Here is a 26,680-nt window from a genome sequence, read left to right as displayed (position 1 = left end):
TTTTTTACTTGTATTGCTTTTGTTTTTCCCTCTAAATTTAATAGTTTCACACAGACTTTTTTTGAAAAGATATATGTATTTTATGAAAATGAATTTAAGGTATTAGAATATTGAAAGATATATTTATCATTTCAGTCATTGATATAACATTCTTTTATAAAAAGTAGCTAAATCAGTGACTAATGACATGGTAAACATACCACTCCATAATTATAATGTTATGAATTGTTTTAATAAAAACTGAAAAAGAAGAAATTTCTAATGAAGCAGAGATTTCTCTGTTAAACATAGAGGAAAAACCAGAAGTAGTAACAGGAATTTTTATTAACATAAAAATTACATTATTGACACAGCATTTTTATCTTTTTATCATATATTGTTTACTAATTTCTGAATAAAAAATTATTTGAAATGTTTGAAGTTATTTTAATCTCTTAAGTATAACTGACTTGTATATGTTCTACTGATGCCATTTGTGAGGTGTGACTGATAAGTTTGTATTGACTGGTATTTCTGATGTATTATAATGAAAATTGTTACTATTTGGAAATTGTCAACTACAGTAAAACTCACTTTTAGCATTATTGATTTAAAAAAATTTCTCCTTGTAGTGTTTCTGCATAATCCAACAAAAATCAATAAGAACAATATTAAAGTTATATTTAAGTTGTTAATTTCATTAACTTTGTTAACGTATAATATTCCTTGCATATAATGCCATTATAAACCGACATCTAGTTTTCTACATTTCTTGATTATCATATCAAATATTTCATTGCCAAGAAATAAAAGTATAGAATAATGAAGCGCTCTTCCACATGAGTACAGATCATTTAAGATTCATTGATTGTCAGTGATATTAATGCTTAGCACATAATAAATGGCTTGAGATACAATATAACGGTTATTTTTATTTATATGAACTAGATGCGTGTATACACATAATGTTGTTCATCTTTTTGCACCAAGAAAGACATGTAAATGTTTTTGTAATATTGTATTTCATAATTTCCAAACTTTAAAACCTAATGAGCAATTATGATTAAGCGTAATAAGTGTAGATACAAAATAAACAGTTTGATCAAGTGTTGTTTAATTCCAAATAGTCACTTTTAATTGAAACACATTTGGGAATATAAAACTAATAATAATAGTTGAAAATCAGAGAATTAATGTATTCGTTCTTGTAAATTTATTCCCTTGTTTTGGCAAATCCATAAAAATGTCTTGCCATCTTAATATTTTATTCGTTAGTTTGATAGATAAAATTATTTATTTGTAAAAATAGTACTAAATATGAACAAATTAGGCATCATTTACTTTAATTGGTACCTTGGGTAAGGTCTACTTTACTACCTGGTACCCAGGTCTACTTTATATTGGTTTACATTAACTGCCTTGAGTAAGGTCATTCTGTTTTTGAAGCATGTAGATTAATAAATGGGGTTTTATTTTGGATTGTCACTGTAACATTTTGATTCCATTCTATGCATAGTTAAACAGCATTAGCAAGGGATAACTATTACCAATGTATTACATCAGTTTTCTAAGAGATGAGATTATGTCAACAATTAACGTCTTTTTTTACATCAATAATTTCTACAAAATCTCTAAAGAGAGATACATATTACGTAACATTGTTGAAAATGATCACCCGCATAATTTCAGAAAACACAATCAATAGCCTTGTCTCACTAGGTTATTTTCAAAGTATCAGACGATAATATGTAGTTAATAGATATGAATTAATCACTTGAGACCATTGTTTACAAGTAAATTAACATTTTTGCATGGTGATTATTTGTTTTGACTTTCCACATTAATATGTTGATCTTTACCCATAAGATGTATGTTTACATTTATTGTTTATATAAGCAGTCCATAGTCTTCATTATTAGAGCAAGAATGACTGAAGTGGTAGCTGTAAAATAATATAAATTTCATATTTACGGATACATATAAAAAGAGAAAAAAAAATTATTAAACTATCATGGCACGATTGTATGGCTGGGGATAGTGTAGGGACCAATAATGCTGATAATAAATATATTTTTTTTTATTAAATAATTATTACTAAACTGAGTAATATTCTTTTTGGATTAAATAATTTTTTATTAAAGGAGTTCTAATATTACGAAGGTTGCGTTAATACCATGAGGCAAATTTTCCTGCACCATTAATTTCATACAAAAAGGGACCTCTTTCAAGTGCATATATCCTATAAGGATATATGTAGATATCATTAGCATTACTTTTATGTGTAGATGAATAATTAATTAAAGAAGATTATGATTAATTACAGACAAGATTAACTTAAAAATGAGAGAAGGTAAGATATAGAATATTTAAAAAAACTTTTATAAGAAGCCCTATAAATAAATAAATCTTTTATTCTGATTGGTATGTAGTAATGTTATGTAGATGACTTTAGAAATGGATAGGTATTCTTCTCTACAGATAAAAAACTACTTTAAAATTTTCCTAGATGGATTAAGGGAAACTGGAGTAAAATCTTGATCAGAGCAGAATCACAAAAAAAACAGAATTACTTATGAAATAAAAAATAGTTGTGATTTGTTTAATATCTATATTAAATATTAAAAATATAAGCTCATGAAACATAAAGTACATGAATATACTAAATATAGAAAATAACAAAAAAACACAATTCAGTAGTTAATGAAAATTATTTGAGAGCATATATTTATTGTGAAGTTGGACGGACGGGATTCAGGAAATTTAAGGGTTTTTTAAATTTTAATTTGTATTAATTAAAGTAATGCTGTTTCTGAAAAGAAGAACTTTTAATTGTTTTTCAGTAAATTGTTGTGAAGATATTTTTAAATAGTTTTGTAATTTATTAAAAATTATAAAATAAGCATAAATAAGGCTCTTTCTTAAAATATAAAGTATTGTGTTGTTGAATTGCACAAAAACAGTTCTGTTGTTAGGTTTGATAAAGGAGAATATGGTTATTAAAAAAAAAATGATTATTTTCTTTAGCAAAGATTATTGGGTGCCAAACATTAAGCTAACCAATTTTTGTGTCTTAAAAGTACATTCTGACGTTTTGAGGGAGCCCAAGATATGATACTATCGTTCAGTTGGGAATATATGTAAGCATAACAAATACTTAACTATGTTAAAATTAGTGTTTAATCAGGCTGCTTTGGTTGTTGTTCTTACAGTTCTTTTTTTAATTAAAAAAAGTCTTTTCTACCAGATGTAGCATCCAAAAGAATGATAAAAAGAAATTTGCTTAATATAGTCATCTAAAAATATAGTCCATTATATTTTTAAAGAAAGATGGTTGTAAAATAACTTAAAATTTCAATTGCATTCCATATATATCAACCCAAACATTTGACATCTTTTATAGAAGTGCATGTTAATTCACCATGTTGTTTACCACTGTAGCTTGATTGGGATCATGTTTGTTAAAATATAATATTTCTGTTTTATCACAATTTAACAAAAGACCTTTTAAAACTATAAGTTCTGTCAAGAGCAATTGATGAGATGTTTAAGCTGGTAGACACTTAGTGTTTTTCTGAGCAGCTCTAACCTATATAATAATGATTCTGATAACTTAATCTCTCATTTGAATAAAATAATCCAATAAGCAATGAAAATTGTTAGTTTACAGAAAAATAAATTTCTGTAACGCAAGACTTATGGAATGACAATAAATTTTAAAATATCACAAGGTTAAAAAAACCATTTATATTAATTAAAATCTTATGAATACTTAAATTGTTTGCACTCATTTGGTCAACATAATTCACAGGAAATAGTCAGTAGTGTAAATAATATGCAACTAATGCATGCAATTTTGGCTTTTATATTTTTTTTGTTTTTTTATGAATCCAAGAAACACTTAATTCTTACACCTATACTTTCTCATAATTATTTTTCTTCATTCCCATTAAAATTATGGCAGAGTTTTATTATATTTAAGAAGTGACAGTGTTATAGAACATTTTATAGATAATTTATCACATTCATATGAATCACTGGAAAATCCCTCCCAAAGGATACTGCATATGCGATATGCAGTATCTATATCGCATTACAAGCCCTCATTGGCTGGTGCAGTTCAGCACAAGTACACCTGGCCAGCAAGCATCACTAGCAGAGTTCAGAGTTAGAATTTATGCCCTCATGGTTCATCAATAGTGCAGTTCCTTGGAATTTAATCAAATGTCACTCTGACTAAAAATACAATGAAATGTGTAATTTCTTGATCTATTCATTTCAATTCCCACTCTGATTGTTAAGCATTTATATTTCCTTACATTGTTGATAACTTACCTACTATGTGTTTCTGGTCATTGTCACTAAACAATTTTAAAATTTCATTCCAGGTGATTCACTAGCAAGCAGTCTTCTGTAATTTTTATTTATTTACTTATAAGTGTTACCACAAAAACAAGTTAAACTGTAAAACTTACCACAAGACTTAAACCCCAAAATTGTAACCAATTGTTTCTACACTTTCTAATTGATGGTTACTCACATTACTTTGCTCTGAACTCTGGTGGAAAATTGCAGGTTACATTGATTCTGTTATTTCAACATCTCATTGTGTTCAGATTTAGAATCTGATAACACTATCTTACAATACCTATAAAATATAGTGTTTTTCCACTAAAATAATAAACCTTGATGACACAAATGCTTGAATATTAAAACTACCTTGCATTCTGAATGGTAAATAAATTATGGTCACATTACTGTTAAAAAAACACACCCTCATCATGGGGAAACAACTCCATTGGACCTCTTACAGTTTCCAACAGCTGGAAAATGATTTTCTAAGCAATTTTGACAGCCTTATTAAATACAATGGATTCATGTAAGAATATGTTCAACTTAATTGGATGGTTACTGTGCCTAATTTTTTATGTTAAAGTGGCACATAAATACAATGGATTCATGTAAGAATATGTTCAACTTAATTGGATGGTTACTGTGCCTAATTTTTTATGTTAAAGTGGCACATAACTTTTGTTTTAAATTTTAATTCAATCACAAAAGAACATTTTACTGCTAATTTGTAACAACAAATATTAACAAGTAATAAATATTAAACATAATATTTCTCTAGAGCAGTGATTCTTTTTAGCTCCATAAACCCCAAAAAGTAAAAAAAAAATATATATAATGACTCTTTCACGACCCCCAACCCCATCCAATGAAACCTAGTTAAAACTATGTAGTGCGTTGATAGTAATGGGTATGAACATACATATATGAAATGTACAAACATGAACAATTTACAGGTTCCAACTTGATATGTTTGCGCTCGTTGAAATTTGGTTTGCTAGCATAATATTGACTATGAGAGCGTCATGTTTGAACTTTCATATGATACATTTGAACATGTCCTCTCAGCAGTTAAAAGAGGTGCAAGGGATTGCAGAACATCAGTTTAGTTTCAAATGTGAAGTTGCATCTGGTGCTTTTATTTACGTTTTTAAAAGTGTAGTTTCATTGAAAATAATATAACGACTGAGGTTTCGGTTTTTTAGTATACAGTCAAAAAGGTGTAACTTTTTTATAAAATTAGATTCTTGTGTAAAATGGATAGATTTGTGAAAAAAACCTGTGTGAGCCATCTACATTTAGTAAATTGATTGGTAAAAAGACAAGATCATACAATGTCAGTTATTCAATTATGATTTTACCTCATAGGAAAGCCACAGTGCGTTGTTTGCTTTCGAGTCCTCTCCAATGAAAGCGTGAAGGCATCAAAATTAATTAGACGCTTAAAAACTAAACATCCAGATCATAAAAATAAACCCTTGGAATGTTTTGAAAGAAAATTACATACATTGAGAAATCAACTAGCATTTATTTATAAATCAAGCCATACTGATAAAAGTACACTTGAAGCATCTTATCTTGTAACATTAAGAATAGCTAAGATGTCCAAACTCCACATATTTGCTGCTGTTGTTATGGTCAGTGATTTAATAGGCATGGAAAAGGTAAAAAACTGAAAAAAAAATCCCACTTTCCAACGACACAGTATCAAGGTGAATTGATGATGGCTGCCAATATTTGCGATCAGATAATTCAGCAAGTGAGTTCAAGTGAATCTTTTAGTATTCAATTTGAGGAATTAACAGGTTTGGCAAACATTTCTTAGTTTTTTTGTTTCGTGAGATATGAATGTGATAGGGACAGATTAACCAAAGAAAATATGTTGTTTTACAAATCAGTACTGGTTGTGCAACTGGACAATATTTCTTTTGATGTTTTTTTTATGAATCTACTAAAAACTATTGCATAGATTAGACAAAATGTATTTCAGTTTGTAGTGATGGTGCAAAGGTGATAACAGGAAAGAACAGTGTCTGAAAAAAATTAAAAAATAGTCATATCAAGGGCAGAATGGATACACTACTTCCTTTACAGACATCCTCTTGCCACAAAAAAAATACCGGAAAATCTTCAACAAATTCTTTGTAAAGCTGTAAAAATGGTTAATTTTGTTAAAAATCGTCTATTACAAAATAGGTTGTTTGCTAAAACTATGCGATGAAATGGGGGAAAAGAAAAAAAACTCTTCTTTTCCATACAGAAGTCGGATGGTTGTCACAGGGGAAAGCGTTAACCTGGTTATTGGAATTGCGAGATGAGTTAATAATATTTTTCCTGGATAAGCAAATGCCATTATCAGTGTTTTTACAGAATAATGAGTATATGTTGCTGTTGGCTTACTTAGCAGATGTATTTTCACACTTAAACAACTTGAATGTGAATTTACAAAGACGTGATAAAAACATTTTATTAATTATAGACAAAGTTCATGTTTTCATTAAGAAGCTTGATATCTGGAGTATTGATCTTCAAAGCAAAGATTTTGATATGTTTCCACTCACTTCTGATTATATTGATTGAGAAAAATTTAAATGAAGAAGACACTATTATTCACCACAGTTTGGATAGCATGAAGATGCATTTGCATGAGCTAAAAATTAAGTTGGCGAATTATTTTCTGGAAGTTAAAAATGATTTTTTCAAAGAGATGGGTACTGAATCCATTTAGTTAAAATGTAGTAATTTACCAGTTGCAATTCATGACCAGCTCATTGAAATGTCTGCCGACAAAATGTTACAACTACAATTCACATCTGAAGATTTAGATATGTTTTGACTTGCTTATCAAGGTGAATATGAAAATTTAGTCACAGAAGCATTTAAACTGTTGTCCCTTTTGTCAAGTCTTACCTCTGTGAAGATTTTTTTATCTATGGTTGCACTAAAAATTAAATATAGGAATAGTCTTTTATCACTTGAAAACAATTTGCTTTTGTGTGTTTCTAACATAGATCCACATATGGAGAAACTTTTTAATGAAAAACAAATGCATCTATCTTGTTTATTTTCTTTACATGTGTGCTTATAGTATGTAAAATTTTTATAATAAATGATTTTTTTCTCATAAAATGATTTTATTATTGTTTAAGTGTAAAGGTATAGGCTAATTTCACAACCCCCAAAATGGACCCCTGGTCAAAAGCAACCCCTGTTTCACATCACCACAATTCCTGTGGGGGTTGAGAAATGCTGCTCTAGAACATTCATTTTAACCATTCATGGGCAGATACCCATATATACCTGTACTCACGCTGGAGGGCGGAAACCCATATATGAGTCTCTGAATGTGACTGGCTATTTGTCTTCATGTATAAATTCATATGTTACATATAAGTTCCAAGAGATGGCAGTGGATGTTCTTTCAGTCATTTTGAGGTGGGAATTCCTGATGAAATGTGATTGGGAACCATTTTCTTTAGTTATCAGATGAGTTCAATGACCGTGCGTATATTACAAGATGTGTGCATTATTTTTTTGTGTTTTTCGCTCTTTTTTAAGTAATTTGTTTACAAACTGTTCCTTCAAAAACTTCATTTTCAGCTTGTTTGTTTGAATTCAAACAAAATTTTTAAGACAAAACTTCAGAAGAAAATGAATAAAAATATTTATATTATTATTATTATTATTATAATAAACCATATTATATTATTCCCTGCCTAGGTGCACTGCTTCTTCAAAATTGCTATTATTGTTATTATTATGTTACCATCAATGTTACTATTATTATTCAGTGTCTTTTACATAAAAAGAACTCGGTGTAAAACATAACCATAATCATCACCTATAGTTTGCAAATTCTTGTGCGCTCAGTGAGATTTGTACCGTTTTCGCAGAAGCTTTGTCTTGCGAGATAATCAAACAGTGTTCCTTAATTAGATTAATGGCAGAATTCAGCAAAAACACAAGTTATATGTTGTTCTTATGCACGTTTTAGGTTACTTTAAATAGTTTTTGCATGAACTTTTTTTTTGAAAATGTCTTCTGCCCACAGCCATAAAATATTGCCGCACGCAAAGGGTTAAAGATTTTGGATATTGTTGTTCTAAAAACTGTTCTTTTTGCTGTTCGTATTTTTCATGATGGTAGGAGATTGGAATAGTGGGAATATAAATTCATTTAGCAGATTTGTTAGATTTTATTTTTAAATGTATATAAATTATAAAACAAAAAATGTTGCGTACGTTAATATAAAAGTAATAAATAGCAATATTAATATAAATAATTAATTAAATTTTAATGGGTAGTTCTTTAAATATTAGATTTATAAATCCTTAATACTAAAAAAAATAAAGTATAAAAGGCACAGCAGAACATCATGTTTTATTTTATTTAAATTAAAATTATTAAAAAAACTATATTAATCTTTTGTACATGCCTTTTTTCATTACCATAAATACATGTAATCTAACTTTATTGTAAAACTGTTTACATCCAGTAATCAAGACAGTTGTATGTATTTAGATAATAATAATTGATATAAACTCTGTGAAATATCTTTGATATAAGTTTGTTTTGTTCACGTAAGGTCAGGCCTGCTGAAACCTTGGAAGAACAATGTATTAATAATTTTTTCGACACATTAAAATCTCAGTCTTGAATCGCAAGGGTTTAATATGTGTCTTATTATGAAGACTACAAAATTTAGAAGCTATATAATATAATTTTTGCATGTGTAGTTAATCATAAAATCACTGAACAAGTAAAGATGAAATTTATCCCAATATTCCAACTTAATTTCCTAAATTTTAAATTAAAAAAATAAAGTAAAATAAAATAATTTAAAAATTTGTGTGTGTGTTTGTGAATGATGTTTTCTTTATCGCTACCCTTGTTTTCTCCAATTTCTTTGTGATAAATTTCTTCCACCTTTTTTTTTTAAACAAATGGTTTTTCTGATGTGCACAATAGATGGCACAAGTTTGGTATGTTCACTTGACTTAAAAGTTATTAACAGTTTATTTAATTAAAGTTGAATTACTTTATCTAATAATTTTATGACTGCTTTGTGGCAAGGGTGGTAGTGTACTTGACTGCTACATCAAAGGTTCAGTTTCTGACTAGGATCTGGAAAATGTATGAATCAGACCCAACACAGTCGCTAATGACTCAAAATCTGATGTGACTTACAAATTAAATTTTATCAGTTTTTATTGTTACTTTTGATTAAGGATTTGCTATTGGTTGAATGATAAATTTCAGTTTTTTTCTTTCATGAAGATATAATTTTGCATTTCATGTTTACAGATATTTTTGGAACATTTTTTCTTTCAGACTTTTGATTAATATCATACATAGGTTTTACTATTTTTAAAGGTTTAGGTTTTAAAAAAATTACCCTTCTATTTTATAAAGAATAATTAAACTTTACTTAAATTCCATTGAAAGATTTCTAATTTTCTGGCTTTATAAAATTTGGAATGAAAAAATGATTGGATTGTATTCGGTATAAAGTGATTAGAATTACTAGATTCTAAGTTGTTCAGACCAGTCGTTAATATAAAAATGACTTTTATGCAACATTTTATGTTCACATGCTTAATTGCTCTGTGAATATATATATACATATACATACACTAAAGTACATTTGGACGGTTAATTATCTTTTGGTTTTTCACAACTTAGCACTATTTATTATATCTCTTATTTTTTTATGACATGAATTTTATCACAGATTGATTTTTATTCTTAGTTTATGTTTTTATAATTAATTTTTTTCTATTATCTTTTAAAGAAAAAATAAAATTATGTAATATACTTGATTATAAGCAGAAGTACTTGTGCTGTTATATTTTATTTTATGAAATAATGTAATGAAACAATAGAAAACACTTTCCAAAATTATGGTCAGAGGAAGTGTAAAAATTTGTTTGAACACAGCTGTGAAACTTAGCTTAAAAATTTGTCAGTTAATATATATTGTATGCAGTATCTTAAAATATTTATCTTTTAGTTCTGATATTACATAATATAATAATATGTTCTGATATTATGATATTCTCATTTATAATAATAGAAATTTACAATAATTTAAACCTAAGTATAAAAAAAAGTATCATTTGCTATAAAACTTAATAAATAATAATACAAATATTTTTAATCTATAAAGGTGTCAAAAATGTAAATACACCCTGATCAAATTGTAAATAAATATGCTAAAAAATATCACAAAAGTGTGCTGCTATCAAAAGTTTCTAGCTATCATAAGATAATACCAATATCTTAAAAAAAACAAAAAATAATAAATTAAAAAAACTGCATTAATAGTCACTTAAATTAATAAAATAAAATGCTTTTAATAAATCCTACGTGACTGTATTACACAAAATGTCTGCATGTAAGATTTCTGGGAATTTGTAAAATATATAAAAAAAAGCACTATTATAAATATGGATAACATAAAATAATCCGTCAACAGATTAATGGAATGATGCAGAAAACAAAACAGTATCATGGACCAACAGTTAATGTGCATACTCAGAGTAAAGTCGATTGTAAAAACTTTTTTTATGATTCATTATCATTGAATGCCCTACAATATTATAACTAAAAATAAATTACATGGAATTTCTTAAAAGATCTATAAACATTTTTTTATATTTTTAACATAGACCAAAAGGTTTAACCTGCTGCTGTCAGCAGCAGGTTAACTATATTTAAGCATATTAACTATTGAAAATAGTTAATATGCAAGATAGTCTTTGTGGACTTAAAAAAAAAAACATATTGATGTATTTGAAAATAATCAGAAGTTGTTTTCGATATGTCAAAGAAAAATATGTAAAACATTAAAAACTGAATAATATTAACTTTTGAGTTTATTTTATGTAAGTGACTTTTAATAATGTAAGAGGGTGTTATTTAGGCAACCTTTGTACTTTTTAATTGAATTGTAAGGATGTTTTTTGATTTGAGTTTTAATATATGTTTGTTAATATTATGTATATATAGTGTTACAAATTAAGAGGACAGTGACTTAACACATTAAAGATTGAGAAATATAGGATTTTATAAATAATAACCTATTAAATATGCACATAATAATAACTGTTGATCTTCAAAAGACAAATTTTTTTTTAAATTGTCAACACATTTCATTTGTTTTTTCTCAAATCAGTGACTTTTTTATTTTTATAAAATCTCAACTTTTAACAAGCTATTTCAATTATTACATTACACGTTTGTGGAAGGAATATCAATGTCAGAAATAGATAGAATGTTTTTTCTTGATGAATTTTCATCACAATAACTTAAAGCTTGTGCATGTTAATATGAAATTAAATTTTGCAGCATATGAAAGTTGCCATGCTTGACCAGGGCTCAAACCCAGGACCTCCAAATCTAGAGATTACCATTCTACCATGATGATTGGTAGAGTGACAAAAAATATTAGTTATTTTTTTTATGCGATAGTAATATATATTTCTTATTAAAATAAATAGAGAAATCTCTTATGTAGGCACTTCTTGCTAATTTGAGAAATCACTTAATGGATGATTGGGGCTGTGTTACAAATTGTCAGTGGTAATCTGTTGTTCTCACTCAGAAGAGAAATAAATGAAAATAGATGCTAAAAAGTAATTGGGAAAATTTTAGAACATTTTCATTACTTAGCAATTAGGAATTGAGATCGGGTAATGGAATGATAGATAAAATTGGAGTAAAGATTGCATGCAATCTGTCAACTGGTAACAACAGACTAGTGGGTGGAACAACTGTTATGTCATTAGGTGAAAGTAGATACGATAGATCATTTATTGACGGATAATTACTATTTTTCAGAATATTTGCATTATATTAGAAAAGTATATTAAAATGAGCAAATATCAGTAAATGAGTTAATAATAATAAATAAATGCTTATAACTGCAATAGTAATACTGTGATATGTTGCAGTTTTGTCTCAGATCTTATCTTTGTTATAATATAAAAATGTCTTTTGGCTAATTAACATATATTAAAAAATAATGATTAATTTAAAATGATTCTTAACATTATTTAAAATATAGAATATAATCTACAATCATATCACAGTCAAATTTATTTCCTAAAATTAAAATGCTCTAACGATTCATTGCCATCATTTCCTCACCCCATTCAGGTCCTTCTTCTTCATCAGGTCGAAAGCACGGTATAATACATTTGTCATAACAACAGGCTTTTCGTATTAAGAAACGAACACGTTTTTGGCTCAAAACACTGACATATAATAGCAAAGGTGCTTGTAAAGCATTGCTGAATATGTATACATAATACATTGAGTTTTGCGGTAGCCATGATAATAGCATAAATACCCAACCTAATGTCATTATTATAAATATTTTGATGAACATATCAAAACTGCAATCAGAAAACAAACATATAAAAATTTAACTTTTGTAGATTGTGGATTGTAAAATTAATTTCTTAAAAATAAATGTTAATATATGTTTTATTGTTGAACTAAACAAATAAATAACGAAACTGCTTATAAATTTATTAAACTAGGAAAAACTTCTAGTGGTTTAAATAAACTTACATAAGACTTACATTGTCTACTAAGACAGACTTACATTGTCAATTGCAGAAGAAATCACAAGGATGAGGAATGCGGCCTTTAATGAGTTGTGTGCAATTGACATCATGATAGTTATTGCTAATACTTTTCTAAAAACATTTTTCACTGATCCTACCTTAAATTTGTTCATTCACTATCTTCCCTTTCGCTATACAAAAAACCACACACACACAACCATGTGATGATACGTCTACATTCTTAAGTTTTGTTTTTAATTTTTTTCTTCTTTTTATACCTTAAAAAATGATTTTTTTTAAATCATTTTTATATTAATTTACATGTAAAAAGTTTTTTTTTTGTATTTTATAAAAAAAATTTTTTTTTTTTTTTTTTTACAAATAAAGGAAAAAAGAGAGGATGAAGAAGGGAAAGTCGGGGAAAAATTCAGAATATTTATTTTTTTCAGTGTTCTTCGGCTAAAACTTCTGCTAATGGCTCTTCATCATCGTTGCCACTATCAATCATCTTCTTCGTCATTAATTTGTATAACAAAATTTTCAATCAGTTTATCATCTATTCTCTTTCCACATTCTCTATTTTTTCACAGAAAATTCCCTAATCTTCTTTCAAAATGGATGAAATTGCTTCACGTGTTTTAGTTATCAGAGCAGCTATACTCAGATTTCCACCAACATTTTCATTTCTCATTAATCATTTTATTTTACTCCAAATAAATTCTATTGGATTTAATTCACACACATATGGCGGAAGCCACAGCACTGTGTGAACTCTTAATTTCAGAATTTCATTTACACAATAGGTCTTCTCTTTTTTGTAGCGATCAATTTATGATTATAATTTGAACTTCAAGAATTCATTGAATGGAATATTGTTGCTAGCCAACCAGTTCATTTCATTTTTTGTCGTGTATTTTGTGGGTGCCTTGTTTAGCTGGACAGTATAATAAGGTGCGCTGTCTAGAACAATGACATAATTATTTGGCAGATTAGGTATGAATTTTTCTTGCAGCCATTTTTCAAAATTTTCAGCATTTAACTGGCCATGATAATCCCCAGATGCTTTTTCCACCTGAAAAACAAGTTATGCTCTGGCTATGAAGCAGTTTTTTGTGCCACTGTGAACAACAATTAGTCTGTTTGAAGAACTATGATATGTAGTTAAGCCCAAGACTTCATTATTTTGCCAGCATTTTCCAAATGTCAGGTTGTCCATCCACGTTTTGTCAATTTAGACAGTAGTTCTTCCGAGTTCTCTGACATTTAATGGACTGGAGATACCGTGCACGGCAGTTCACAATATCTGGTCTTTCTATCAAAATCTTTCTCATATTTTGACACCTTTTCCATTTGAATCCCATTTTTTCAAAATTTGAGTGTATACATACTCCAAGGAAAATTAATCGCTTCACAAACAGCCGACCACAATTTTTGTACTGTAGGAACTACGTTTTTGTTTGTGTAGAAATCTACCATTAAATTATGAATTATATATCTATTGAATTCATCAACAGATGACGATGTTCCTTGATGTTTTGGTCTCTCTTTCCCTGGATTTTAAGAACACTTTCTCCTGCTATAAATTTTCCTTCTGTATCTTAGATATCATGAACTCCAGTGTATGTCGATGTCTCAGATTTCTTTTCTGAATAGGACGCTCAAGTTTACCCTCACTATACTCCTCATCACACTTATTTATAATATACAAATTATTTCTCAGGTTGTGTACTGTCTGTCCTCATTTTCATTTGGAACTCATTTTGTTATAAAGTAATACTTTAAAGAATTGCTAGTAATGAAAAAATTGCATTTTTTGCAGCTATTAATGTATTCATAGAATCATTAATAAAAATATATAAAAACTTCACTGTTTAAGAAAAAATAACATTTTTAAACAATGTTACACAGAACAAAATGAATAAGAAAACTGCCGGAGTAAAAACGTGTCAACAGTTAGAACACTTCCTAGCAAATGATCAAAGTAATAATATGTATAATACAGAAATTGAAATAAAAAGGCACTTGGAACTGCAAACACAATGTTTTTTTCTAACTACTAACAGTAGTACTGTTGCTATAGAAACCACACCAAGGACAGTAAACGCCCATCCACCCTACTACAGCCGAAACTCACATTCTCATTTGCAACCGACATTACACCAATTTATCTTCAGTGGATACATTAAACTTTTAAAAAACTTAAACAGTGATTGTTTCACTGGATAAATATGTTGTTTTATCCTTAATAAATAGTGAATATACATTTTTATATTTTTGCAAGAATTTTTTTTAGTTCTCAATAATAATAAGTTCTAGTTCTCTAATGATTATTTAGTCTCAGTAATTTAATAAGATAAACTTAACCCTCATACACCTCCATAGACAAACAATCCTGGTGCAATTTCATTGCATGCTGTAAGGGATTTATTATTATTATTATTGCTTAATGATCTCAGCAATAAAAGCCAGTTACACAGAAAAAAAACTAATTTATATAAATAATTGTGAAATCCAAGTACCTATATTTCAGCTTGTGATGTATTCTACCGTATGTAGACATTCTGTCAATGATTTTAGCTGTTGTAACATAAAAAGCTATGTTAACCAAGATAGTAAAAGCTATTGGAGTAAAAAATACTGCGATGCCAAGCCAACCTGTAATAGATTCATTGAAAATTGTTATTTATTTTTGCTTTATAGTTGAAAATATATAAAAATAATAATTTTAGATGTACTGATATAACTAACTCTTGTAATTATCTTATAAATAGAATTTACTGAAGAAATAATTAAAACTAGATGTTTTGTTCATGGTTCAATGGTTTTTTGTTATGTATGTATTCTTGGTATAACAAGTGAGCAATCCTTTCTCATTTTTGCATATTTTCTTTCTGATAAAATCATCTAAATATTTTAACAATAAAAGAAGTGAAAAGAGTTTAATTTTTTAATGATTATAAAGCTGTGATTTTTTGACAGTGAAATTTGAGACGCCTCAGAATTTTTCTTAAGTTTTATTCTTACAAAAGAGTATTTGTTTGTTTTTAATATTTTCTCTTTGCATGTTTGTATTTTTATCATTTTACTATCTATTTTATTCATATAAAATTAAAATCTAAAGAAGTGGATTTTCCTCCTTGAGAAAAAACTATTTTTTTTAATTTTTTTATTAAACTTAACATCTTTGATGAGATGTTGAATTTATATATTTTTGCAAACAACTAAATTACAATCAGAATAGTGAGTATTAAAATATTTTCTTTATGGCACTGTTTTTCAGCAAAATAATTGCATCATCAATCAACTAAAAAATAATTGTACTTGAAGTCAAGTTAAAATTGCAGTTTTTCATGTTGTCATTTTATTAATAGTATTCCATACCGAATAGCAGGTCTAAAATAATTTTTTCTTAACTAGTAATGAAAGTTCAGATTCTTATAAATTTGTTGTTAATTTATGTACATTATTCTAAATCATGAGGATCAGGAATTTATACAAATAAATTTTATAAAACATAAAAAATTACAGTTTCATAAAATAACATATATATATATATATCTGTCTTTATAATAAAATGTGTATTTATACTGTAAATATTTACAATGAAACATATAAATACTTTTTTGTTTTGTATCTCATTTTTGCCAATGTTTAAGTTAGGAAATTTTTATGGGTTATGTGTCTTAACTGATAAAATCACTTTTAACAGTTTATGACTAATAGAAGTATAATGAATTGCTAAGCATTCAGATACAGTAATAAGAAAAGGAAATGAAACTTCCTTAATTATTAATTCCAAGAATTCTTTATCTGCTCAAATTTTCTTAAATGCACAATAACTACATAAAACTCCTTTTCTATTTTTATGTCCTATAAATAATACTGAACTAATATAGAAAAAAATATATATATAGTGCAATAAAATCTTTATTTCTTGGTTATTTTTTTGTTTATAAAGGATTGTAGAAAAAATGAAAACCATAATTTTTTTAAATGGGATATGCATATTCTGATTAGTAGAAGTTTGTATTACTAAGGAAACACAAACTGAAGTACTATTCTGTAGTTTAAACAATGTATGAATTAGTGTTTCACATTACAAAACCTGAAGTTTTGTTCATTCACGTTTATTTTATTACCACCAATTTATTATTATGCTTCAATAGATTTATATTACTTTTATGTACATGAAAGTAGAGTGTAGAGTTCAATATGTGTTCAATATATATAAGTCACCATAGCCTACAAAAATATTAATTATGCCATAGTATAAATGTTTTGCCACCATTAACTGATGACAACATGCCATAAAAATCATTCCTGTCACGTATTTCATGGTGTAGCACTTAATTTTTTATGGCTATATACTGTGAAGTTAATTCAAAACTGAAAAAATGTAATGCAATAAAAAATTTTTCATTTTTGAGTATGTTGATTTCAAACTAGTTTTGAACATTCATAAGTAAATTATGGAAGAAGATAAGTAGTTTTATGTGTACACAATTTGTACTATCCACTCTACACTTTATGTAGACAGTAGACAATATAGTATGTAATGCACTTTAGAGAATACCAAAAAGAAAAACAAGCACAGTTCAAAATTAAAAATGTTTCTTAACAATTATTAAAAAAATCTTAGACCCTAATTTTTTTTAGACGACCTTATACTATAAGTAGCAAAGCCATCTCGAGTGAAGCAGGATTTCAGACTTAGTCTTAAAAAATTATTAAATATTGAGTACTTAAGTAATATTATTTACTCACCCAGAGCACCCTGTGCAATTGGTGATGGTGCTTTACTGCGAATACTGGTTTCAGTATCAAGAGTGAAATGTGCAAATACAGCTAGTACAGCCATACCGATAGTACAGCTCCATACATAAAATGAATAGTAGCAATATTTACGACCATCTGTTATTCGTAAAAATACATTACGAGATCTGTAATATAAAATTTATAATCTGCATTATCACAAGTAAAAATGACCTTTATATATGTATTAATTTTAGTAACTTATTTGGTCAATAAAAATTGTTATTTTGAAAATATATAGAAAAAACCTAATTAATAATAATTTTGAATTAAGCTGAAATGAATAAATAAAAGTTCAAATTTAAAGTAAGGTAGTCTTCTACCATTTTTCATGTGAAGCAGGAAAAACTCCATAACTTTCATCATGTACATTTTTGTGCCTCTCTCTAAATTTCTGCCAATAGTCTGCAATTGCACCATCATTCTTAACATTATTAACCTAATTATGGCAATCATTAATGTATCACAGCTGTTCTATATGTCCTTTAAAAATCAATGACAATGGGTGGGAGTGACTGATGAGTCTAATATCTCATTGATTGCAGTTTTACTTTCACTAAGTTGAATGGCTAGCAGAAGAATGTACAAGATAGTAAATGGCTTTTGGCTATTGGCCACGTACTGTATTAGTATGACAACATTCATTTTTGCAAACAATCAAAATTTGATCTTTGAATAGCCTTTATATAATAAATTAAGCATAACATGTAAACAAAATAAATAAATAGTAAATATTGTTTATTGACAGGTTAATATAACATTTTAATATCAATTATCAGCCAGCCATTTATTGCCAGAGCGTATAAGCATTGCTGTCTTACGATTTATTAATTTTATGGCCTGTTGGTGTTGATATAATAGTTTATATAGTTATAAACTATTATAACTATTATTAGTTGATTAATAGTTATTAGTTGATGTAATAGTTTCCACTTACCAACAATCAATCTTTAATAGTATGTTCGAGCGCTTTCGGATTAGTCATCCTCAGGAACATGGTGTGTTATAATTATTTATCTCGAATATCATTAATATACCAACTTGAATTTTAAAAACAAAAATTATAGATATAACAATTGATCATCATAACAATTGAGACCTTCATACTGACATGACTGATAACGTTTACATTATTTTACCTTTTGATAATGTTGTTATATTTATAATTTTTGTTTTTAAAATTCAAGTTACTATATTAATGATATGTGAAGTAAATAATTATAATTATAACACATCATGTTCCTGAGGTTGGATTACTAATCTGAAAGCGCTCGAACATACTATTAAAGATTGTTGGTAAGTGGAAACTATTATATTAATTAATTACGATTTATTGTCTCGATTATTATTTTAAAAAAAAACCTCTTCTTGTCTGTATAGGGTGGATATGAAGAATGACAATAAATTAGGGAATTAACATTATAATGGATGTTTACTAAATTTTAAATTATTGTAGTTTTACCTGAACGTTTTCCAAATGTAGTAGCCCAAACTGTTCAACCAGAAAAAGGCACCAAGAATACTGACGTATAAAACACAATCTATAACAAAATTTGTTTGTAAACCATGTTAGAAAATAAAAAGTAAGAAAAGAATTATCAGTGTTTTAGCTATAGTTTAACTAATATTCAAAATTACTGCTTTTTAAACACACATAAAACTTGTCCTTAAAATTATATGTAACCTTTATGATTTACCTTATATTCTTAGACAGTAATTACCATTATTTCTTATTAAGGCCGTTATTTGTTATTAAAAATTAAAAAAACATTTTTGCTGTAATCTAGAAAAATTGAACTATTAATGTTATTTATTAACATTAAATAAAAAAAAAAATACGGTTCTTTAAAAAGGAACTAGGAAATTCATTGGACACCATTCATTTTACATAATTTTTAATTAAAAGTTATATGTATTTTTTTTTAATTTTATAGATTTAAAATGCTTCATCCCTATAGCAGTTAGCAATATCAACCTCCTTTAGGAGCATTATATTGAAGAAAAAAAAAATTGTTATTTTTGCACATACTTATCACCCTTTGTTGTAATTTTTTTATTTACAATCCTTCTTTATTTCAATATTCAGTTTTCTAGATCTTTAAGTGTAAAGTGTGAATTTCATCAGCCTATTTTAAAAATATACCAACTAGGTACTCTATAAGGAAATTTATTGTTATAATTAACTGCTTTGTTAGAGATTCTAAATATACAATTAGTATGCATGTTATTATCATAAAAATTCATATTAACTTTTTACACAGTCTTCTTAGGACTGCTACATTAGTGTAACACAAACAAAATATAAATTTATTAGTGAGTCTTGTTAGACATTATATTAAAAGACATGATAAGCATATAATCATTACCAGCGAGAAGAAATGTGGTAGGACTAGTGAACTCTGTAAATATTCGCACTGTATCCGCTACCTGTCCGATAGCAAGGCTTAGTGTTAATGTAGTTAAAATATTACCAACAAGATCTCTCAATTGTTGTATAACAAAATGTATTATTGCTATGGCCAAGTAACATGCCAGTGCTATACCATGGAATGCTGGGTCTATTATACGTCTCAGTATAAAATCAGTATTATACCATGGCACTGGCACATGTGGATTGCATACTATCGCATATTCAGCTACTGTTGTCTCTCCTGAATGTTGACTATCTGATGATGGTAGAACAGCCTGTAATAGAAAAATAAATTTAATGTTAAGCAATTACTTAATAGGAACTTATTTATTTAGATAATTGGTGATCTAAATATTAAAAAAATGGGAACATTAGAATATATACCTTATATATACCTATGACACTCGCGGTAATATAAGGATTCCGAATATAAGGAACGCGAAGTCATACATTTAAATCAGTTCAGCCATTCAGCTGCTATAGTGGAACAAGCATATATATACATACACTGTAAATACATTACACTCCTTTTTGGCAGTGGTATAAGATCCATTTCTGAGTATATCAGTTAATTTTTGTTCTGGTTTGGTTCCATCGTGATTTTGAGTTATACTAGCAAATACACCTCATTTGAATTTTGAAAGTCATAAGATTGGTTGCAAAGATATAATATTTCCTAATAACATGATTTGTTAGAGCAAGAGTGTACCTGATGCGTGCAAAAGTTAGCCTTCAATTTATTAACAAATACTATGCTTGAATTTTGAAAATCAATGATTTTTTGCAGATATTATAAGAGCACCCCATTGCACCTTCCAAAACTGCACCCCAGCATTACCTAGTTTGTTACCAGTTGATGGTGATGATTGATCTAGCCTCACACGAGGTGCTCGCATCACTTCACCACTCCTTTTTTTTCTGTTTAGCTTCTGAGAATCACCGTCAGGTATTATGTCAGAGGATGATGTGTGCGAGTGTAAGTGTAGTCTTGTACAGTCTCAGGTCGACCATTTCTTGAGATGTGTGGTTAATTGAAACCCAACCACCAAAGTACACCGGTATCCACGATCTAGTATTCAAATCCATAACGGAACAAATCTGTATTCAAAAGCAACTATCTTTACCAGGACTTGAACATTGGAACTCTTGACTTCAAAATCAGCTCATTTGTGAAATGCATTAACCACTAGACCAACCCTCACCACAGGAAGTGTTAACAAACTTATTATTAAAAAGACATTTTTTAAATTTATTTAATTTAATGTAAATTTAATTCTATTATTTTTGTAATATTATCCATTCAATTGATTCAAATTATTCAGTTCAAACCCAGCTCACCGTTTATTAATTCACTTGGTTAAAGTTTGTGCTTCAACCAGCCAATCTCCATTACTATATATAAATATATAGCCTATGACACCCCTGGTTAAAATTATTATAAATTTCCTTCTTGAGTAATGTTGCTGATGGGGTTAATCTGAAAGATTAGGATACACATTTAATATCAGCAACCAAATAATCCTTTTTTTTTTTTTTGAGATTATTGAAAACTATAAACTTGTTAAATGGCTAACTGAACATATGCAATTTGTTTTCAAAACATGTTTACGTTACTTCTGTGGTCTTCCTCAGTAGTTGATGCTGCTGTTCTCACCCTGTTATCAAATGACATTAACATTAATATTGGTGTTTTATGGTTTTTTTTAGATATGTATTTAGATTATGGTAAAGTTATCAATTTAGAATGTTTGTAAATTAAATATTGTTCAAGTTTTTGTTTGAACACACATTCACCCATAGAAAACTTTAATAGAAACATCTTACTAAATAAATACAATATGTATGAGGCACTATTTGTCGTCATCCTGAACACTATATAGAGCATTAAAAAAACATTCTGCTGCATCATTGAGGAACTGTGTCCTAGTTTTTATGAATACTTACAAGTTTGTAAAATCTGAGATGTACTAGATGTACTTATATATAAACTATATTTTGTTACGCTGAACTATGACCTTTTTAATTTCTTAACTTTTATTCGGTTTTATTTCAATAATAATTTATAATTAAATAATTCTCCAGTATGTGAAACTACTATAAGAATTACTTGTGTACGTAGGAAATTAATTCTGATGACACCAGGTGATAAATTATTATGACTGTAAGAATAGAAGAGTTATAGATTACGTTAGGATATAAATTTTTAGTATAAAAATATTATAAGTAATATATTGTTTTAAAAGGAAAGCAATTAACTTATTAAACAAAGTTATTCACATTAAGTAAAGCAAAATGACAACATTCACTAGCAATTCTAAATTACATTTTGAACCAGTTTGTTTACAAAAAAAAAAAATTGTTTCAGTACATTTATAATTCTACAGTAACTGAGTACTGACCAATTTAAGACACCCTGCTCCTTTTTTTTATGAAAAAAAAAAGAATTTTGTAGTAAAAAAAAAATCTAGGATTTGAACCCATAACCTTCCAGATGAAAGATAGAATACAAATTTAATGTTAATTAAGGATAAATTAGTTGAATTGTAGTTATTATCGGCAATTTTTTTACGATATTTTTGCCATAAATATGTACAAGTTTTGTTTGGTGTGAATGCCTGCATAAATTACAAAGCTATACATACAAAAGTATTATATCAAAACATTAATAATTTATAAATTAATTTTTAGGTTACCTTGTCCATGCAATATAAACCGTGCTCGTAGTCAAAGTATTTTTGATTATCAGGATTATAGAGTTCCGGCTCATCGTCGAACACAATCGTTTGCTTACTATCTCTATCGCTCTGCTCGTGCTGATGCTGTAAATAATAATGCCTCAAACGGCCGGTGGGGAGCAACGCCAGTTCGTCGGCGGATCCTTTATAATAAAATATAGGAAAAAGTTGCCTGGAACCGCATTGTGGCAAACCTATAATAAATTTATAACCGCTTTTTATTTGGACGTTTTTTTTTCCGTATTCATCGGTAAAAACTGGTTGCCATGAATTTACGTTGAATTCAGATGCATTTAGACATTTACCTTCGCGCATTAATTGATGCTCCGCGCAACATTTATGCACTTTTACGGGTGGTTGTGTCGGAACCGTTGGTATATTGTTCCCAGAAACGTAGTAAATTGTTTTCAGTAACAAAATGCTCAACATTAACCTTACTATTACAATCATTCTATAACTTCACCGTCACCTGGTCACCATCATAATGTACTGAACACAATGCACAACGATTGTACAGTGATGCCAACATTTCAAAGAGAAAATGTCCTCGTTCGTGATATTTTAAACATTTTTTGAAGTACTGGAATATTATATTCTAAAAGCAAGTTTGCTATTCGGATATTGTTAATGTGTTTTAAAATGGATCTATTTTTTACCACTTCAATTAATCGGTGTAAAATAAATGATAATTAGGAAACAGCTAGATTTCTGTATTTGGGGATTTTCCCCTCCGTTCAGTGCTTCGATTGATGTATGAGTAGTTACGCATTCGTCGAAATGTTGATAACCACATTTTGGAAGAATTTTTAGTTTAAAATTTATCCCCAAAATTAATTAACATTGAATTTAAAGGGATTATCTGAAACACGTGTTGTACATCATATGTAATGTAATGTAATACCTTTTTAGGTAGATTTCATAAGAAGGCATATAGTAATGGTATCGTGATTCGACTTCCAGAAAATTTCGACATATTTTCTCGTTTCAGATCCTCCAGGCCCCAAAACCACCATCAGCTCAAAAGTTTATATATACATATATATATATTTCACTTTCTTGTAGACACGATAACTACCGTAATTTTGCGCCAGTCACTTTCAAATTGTTCCTAAAAATAACTCGGCCCAAAATCTCGGTCGAGTTTGTTAACGGCCAAACGATACCATGGGCCATGGAGATGGAAATGGAGGGGCTTTTTCGAAAAAAACAAAATATCGCTAAGTAATGTAGAAATGCCGGTTCTGGGACAAGGTCAAAAGGTCACAGAGGTCAGGTCACAAAGGTCACTGACGTCATCAATTTTTTGATGACGTCACCAATTTTTTTGGATCACGTGATCACCGCGTGACAGTCACGTGATATTTTTTTGGATCACGTGATAGTCACGTGATTTTTTTTATGTACACGTGCTTGCTGACTTTGCATTAACCTTGTTTACTAGTTTGAAAGTCAACTGATAATGCATTTGCGTCAATGCATTGTTATTTTCAAAGTTATCGCAATGATAATGATAACCGTTGCATATAAATACCGCCAAAATTTTAACGGATTCATACCAAGTTTTTCTATATTGTGACTGTGTGACGTTATTCGCTATTACATTTTTATCATCATCTACCTTCATTTAAAGAGGTAAGTAAAACTTATTTAAAATTAATTAAATATTAAATTATAAAATTAAAATAATAAGCTTCCAGTACTTTAAATATTTTTGTATGTTAGATTATTTTTTCAGTCAATATTTAAATGAAAAATAATTCTGTTCCAGTCTATGTATTTTAAATAAATTGTTATTTTACATTCCAGTTTAAAATAAATAGTAATTTAATTGTTTTTTTTGCGGATTAAATAACATTACTAATTCAAATTGAAATATAATAAACAGTAATATATTACATATTACAATAACTTGTTCTATATTGGAGAAAATATTATATTTGAACGGTGAGTTTATTTTAAATATTAGTTATTTTAAAATATTTTTAGTACTAGTTATTTTAAATGAATAATAATTCTGTTCTAATTCATATATTTTAAACAGAATTTATTTATCCTTTTTTCAGATAAATCTATTTTATTGTAAATAAAGGTAAGTTTAGGAATGTGTTTACTGAAAAAAAAGAATTTATCGTTAAAGATATGTTTCAAATTGACGAAGAGGTTGATGAAAGTGATGAAGACGAGGTTGATGAAAGTGATGAAAACGTATGTAGTGAATGTGAGGATATCGGATCCGAATCTAAAACCAAATGGCACATTGTTCCGATTGAATTTCTTGAAATAGGGGACTTATTTGATGATTGTCAAAGACTTTTTCCTGACTATTCTGTATATGTAGTAGGGGAATCATTAGATCTTAGTGATGATGAAGAGAAAGAGAATACCCCTAATGCAGTAATAGTAGAAGCGGAAAATTCCATTCCATTCACTACATTATATCATCTTCTGCATTGTGAAGGCTGGAATGGAATTGCTTATTTTTAATATGTAATATATAATCAAATTTAAATTAACTTTTTTCAGCATTATTTTTTAATATGTAATCAAATTTAAATTCAATCATAATTAAAATATTCATGATATAACTTTTTATTTTCAGCAACATGCTATTTTGTCTAGAGTCATGTCAGGATGAAGTCTTAGCAATGTGTGATAAAAATTTAACATCAAATAGGGTATGTTCAACATTAATTAAAAACCAATTGCTATATACCACAAGAATTGATCAAAATTTAAATATAGACAGTGTAGTTAATATCAAAAATTGGATAAGAGATCTTTGTTATAAGAAAAATTCATATTTCAGTGTAGCTAGTAATGCAATTATTTATTTAAATGAGTTTTTATCGAAAGAAAAAGTTGAAAGTGCTAAACTAAAGTTAATAGCTTGTGTTTGCTTATTTATTAGTTCGAAATATATTGAAGCATACAATTATTTTTCAGTAAGCGAATTAATTAGTTTAACTTTTGGATTATATAGTAAAAATGATATTTCTAATTATGAATTAAAAATTTTGAAGTGTTTACTATGGAAAATTGCAATTGTTACTCCACATAGTTTTGTACTTCAAATTGTGATTAAGAGTAAGATCATAAGTGAATATAATATAAGAAATATGATGTATTTATCACATGCTATTATAAATGAATTGATATGTGTTGATTTTGATAATATTCTACCCAGCGAACTTGCTGCAGTATCTGTTTGCATTTCTCTTAGTTTTTGTATTTCTTCAAAAAATATTTTTAATTTTTTTATTGATGAGATTGAACAAATTATAAATTCGAAAAATATACGAAATTTTATTTTAAAAACATTAAATAATGAATTCGTTTTTAAACAGATGAGTCGAGCAAGAAGGGTGATTATTCCGGATGATGAAGAGGATATTCAATTAGTAAACGATGGTGGAGAAGGTACCCAAGTTGCAGAAAATGAAGCTAGACCGGGCCCATCTGGTTTGCAACATTTTTCAGCTGGTGTGCAGATTAACCCAGAACCGAATGAACTATCAATAACATTAATTGATGTTATTATGCTATTTTATTCATACGGTTTGATTTCTGTCACCTTATGGCAAGAAGCTTTACGTAGGGCGGAAGAGAAAGTGAAGACACATCCATCAATAAAAATAAAATCCTTATTTCAAATTTTAAAAATTTATATACAAGGACTCAGAACTAGGGTAATGTTACCATGTGCTTATGACGATAACCAAATTGGTATCTTAGATGTATTACAAAAAACATTACCCTGTGAGATTCTTGTAGGGGCGAGAGGATTGAATGATTCCGAAAAGCCACAATTTTTAAAATCTGATGTGGAT

At 28.0% G+C, this 26,680-nt stretch overlaps 2 protein-coding genes across 2 annotated transcripts in view; one reads left to right on the top strand and one right to left on the bottom strand.

The window, feature by feature from the left end:
• The window catches only part of LOC142324919 (RNA helicase aquarius), a 250,064-nt gene that overhangs the window by 12,509 nt on the left and 210,875 nt on the right, over nt 1-26,680 (top strand). The window lies entirely within an intron of this gene.
• Nucleotides 8,517-23,323, bottom strand: mthl5 (G-protein coupled receptor Mth-like 5). The gene is made up of 6 exons (XM_075366061.1): nt 22,812-23,323; nt 20,075-20,393; nt 19,171-19,249; nt 17,661-17,836; nt 15,416-15,551; nt 8,517-12,722 (listed from the first exon to the last, which is right to left on the bottom strand). The coding sequence occupies exons 1-6, from the start codon at nt 23,301-23,303 to the stop codon at nt 12,446-12,448; spliced, it is 1,479 nt and encodes a 492-aa protein (XP_075222176.1). The 5' UTR covers nt 23,304-23,323; the 3' UTR covers nt 8,517-12,445.

The sequence above is a fragment of the Lycorma delicatula genome, chromosome 5, assembly GCF_047948215.1.
Source record: "Lycorma delicatula isolate Av1 chromosome 5, ASM4794821v1, whole genome shotgun sequence".
Lineage (NCBI taxonomy): Eukaryota > Metazoa > Arthropoda > Insecta > Hemiptera > Fulgoridae > Lycorma > Lycorma delicatula.
The sequence above is the reverse complement of the archived record's forward strand: the minus strand, read 5'-3'. Positions and strand labels throughout refer to the sequence as shown.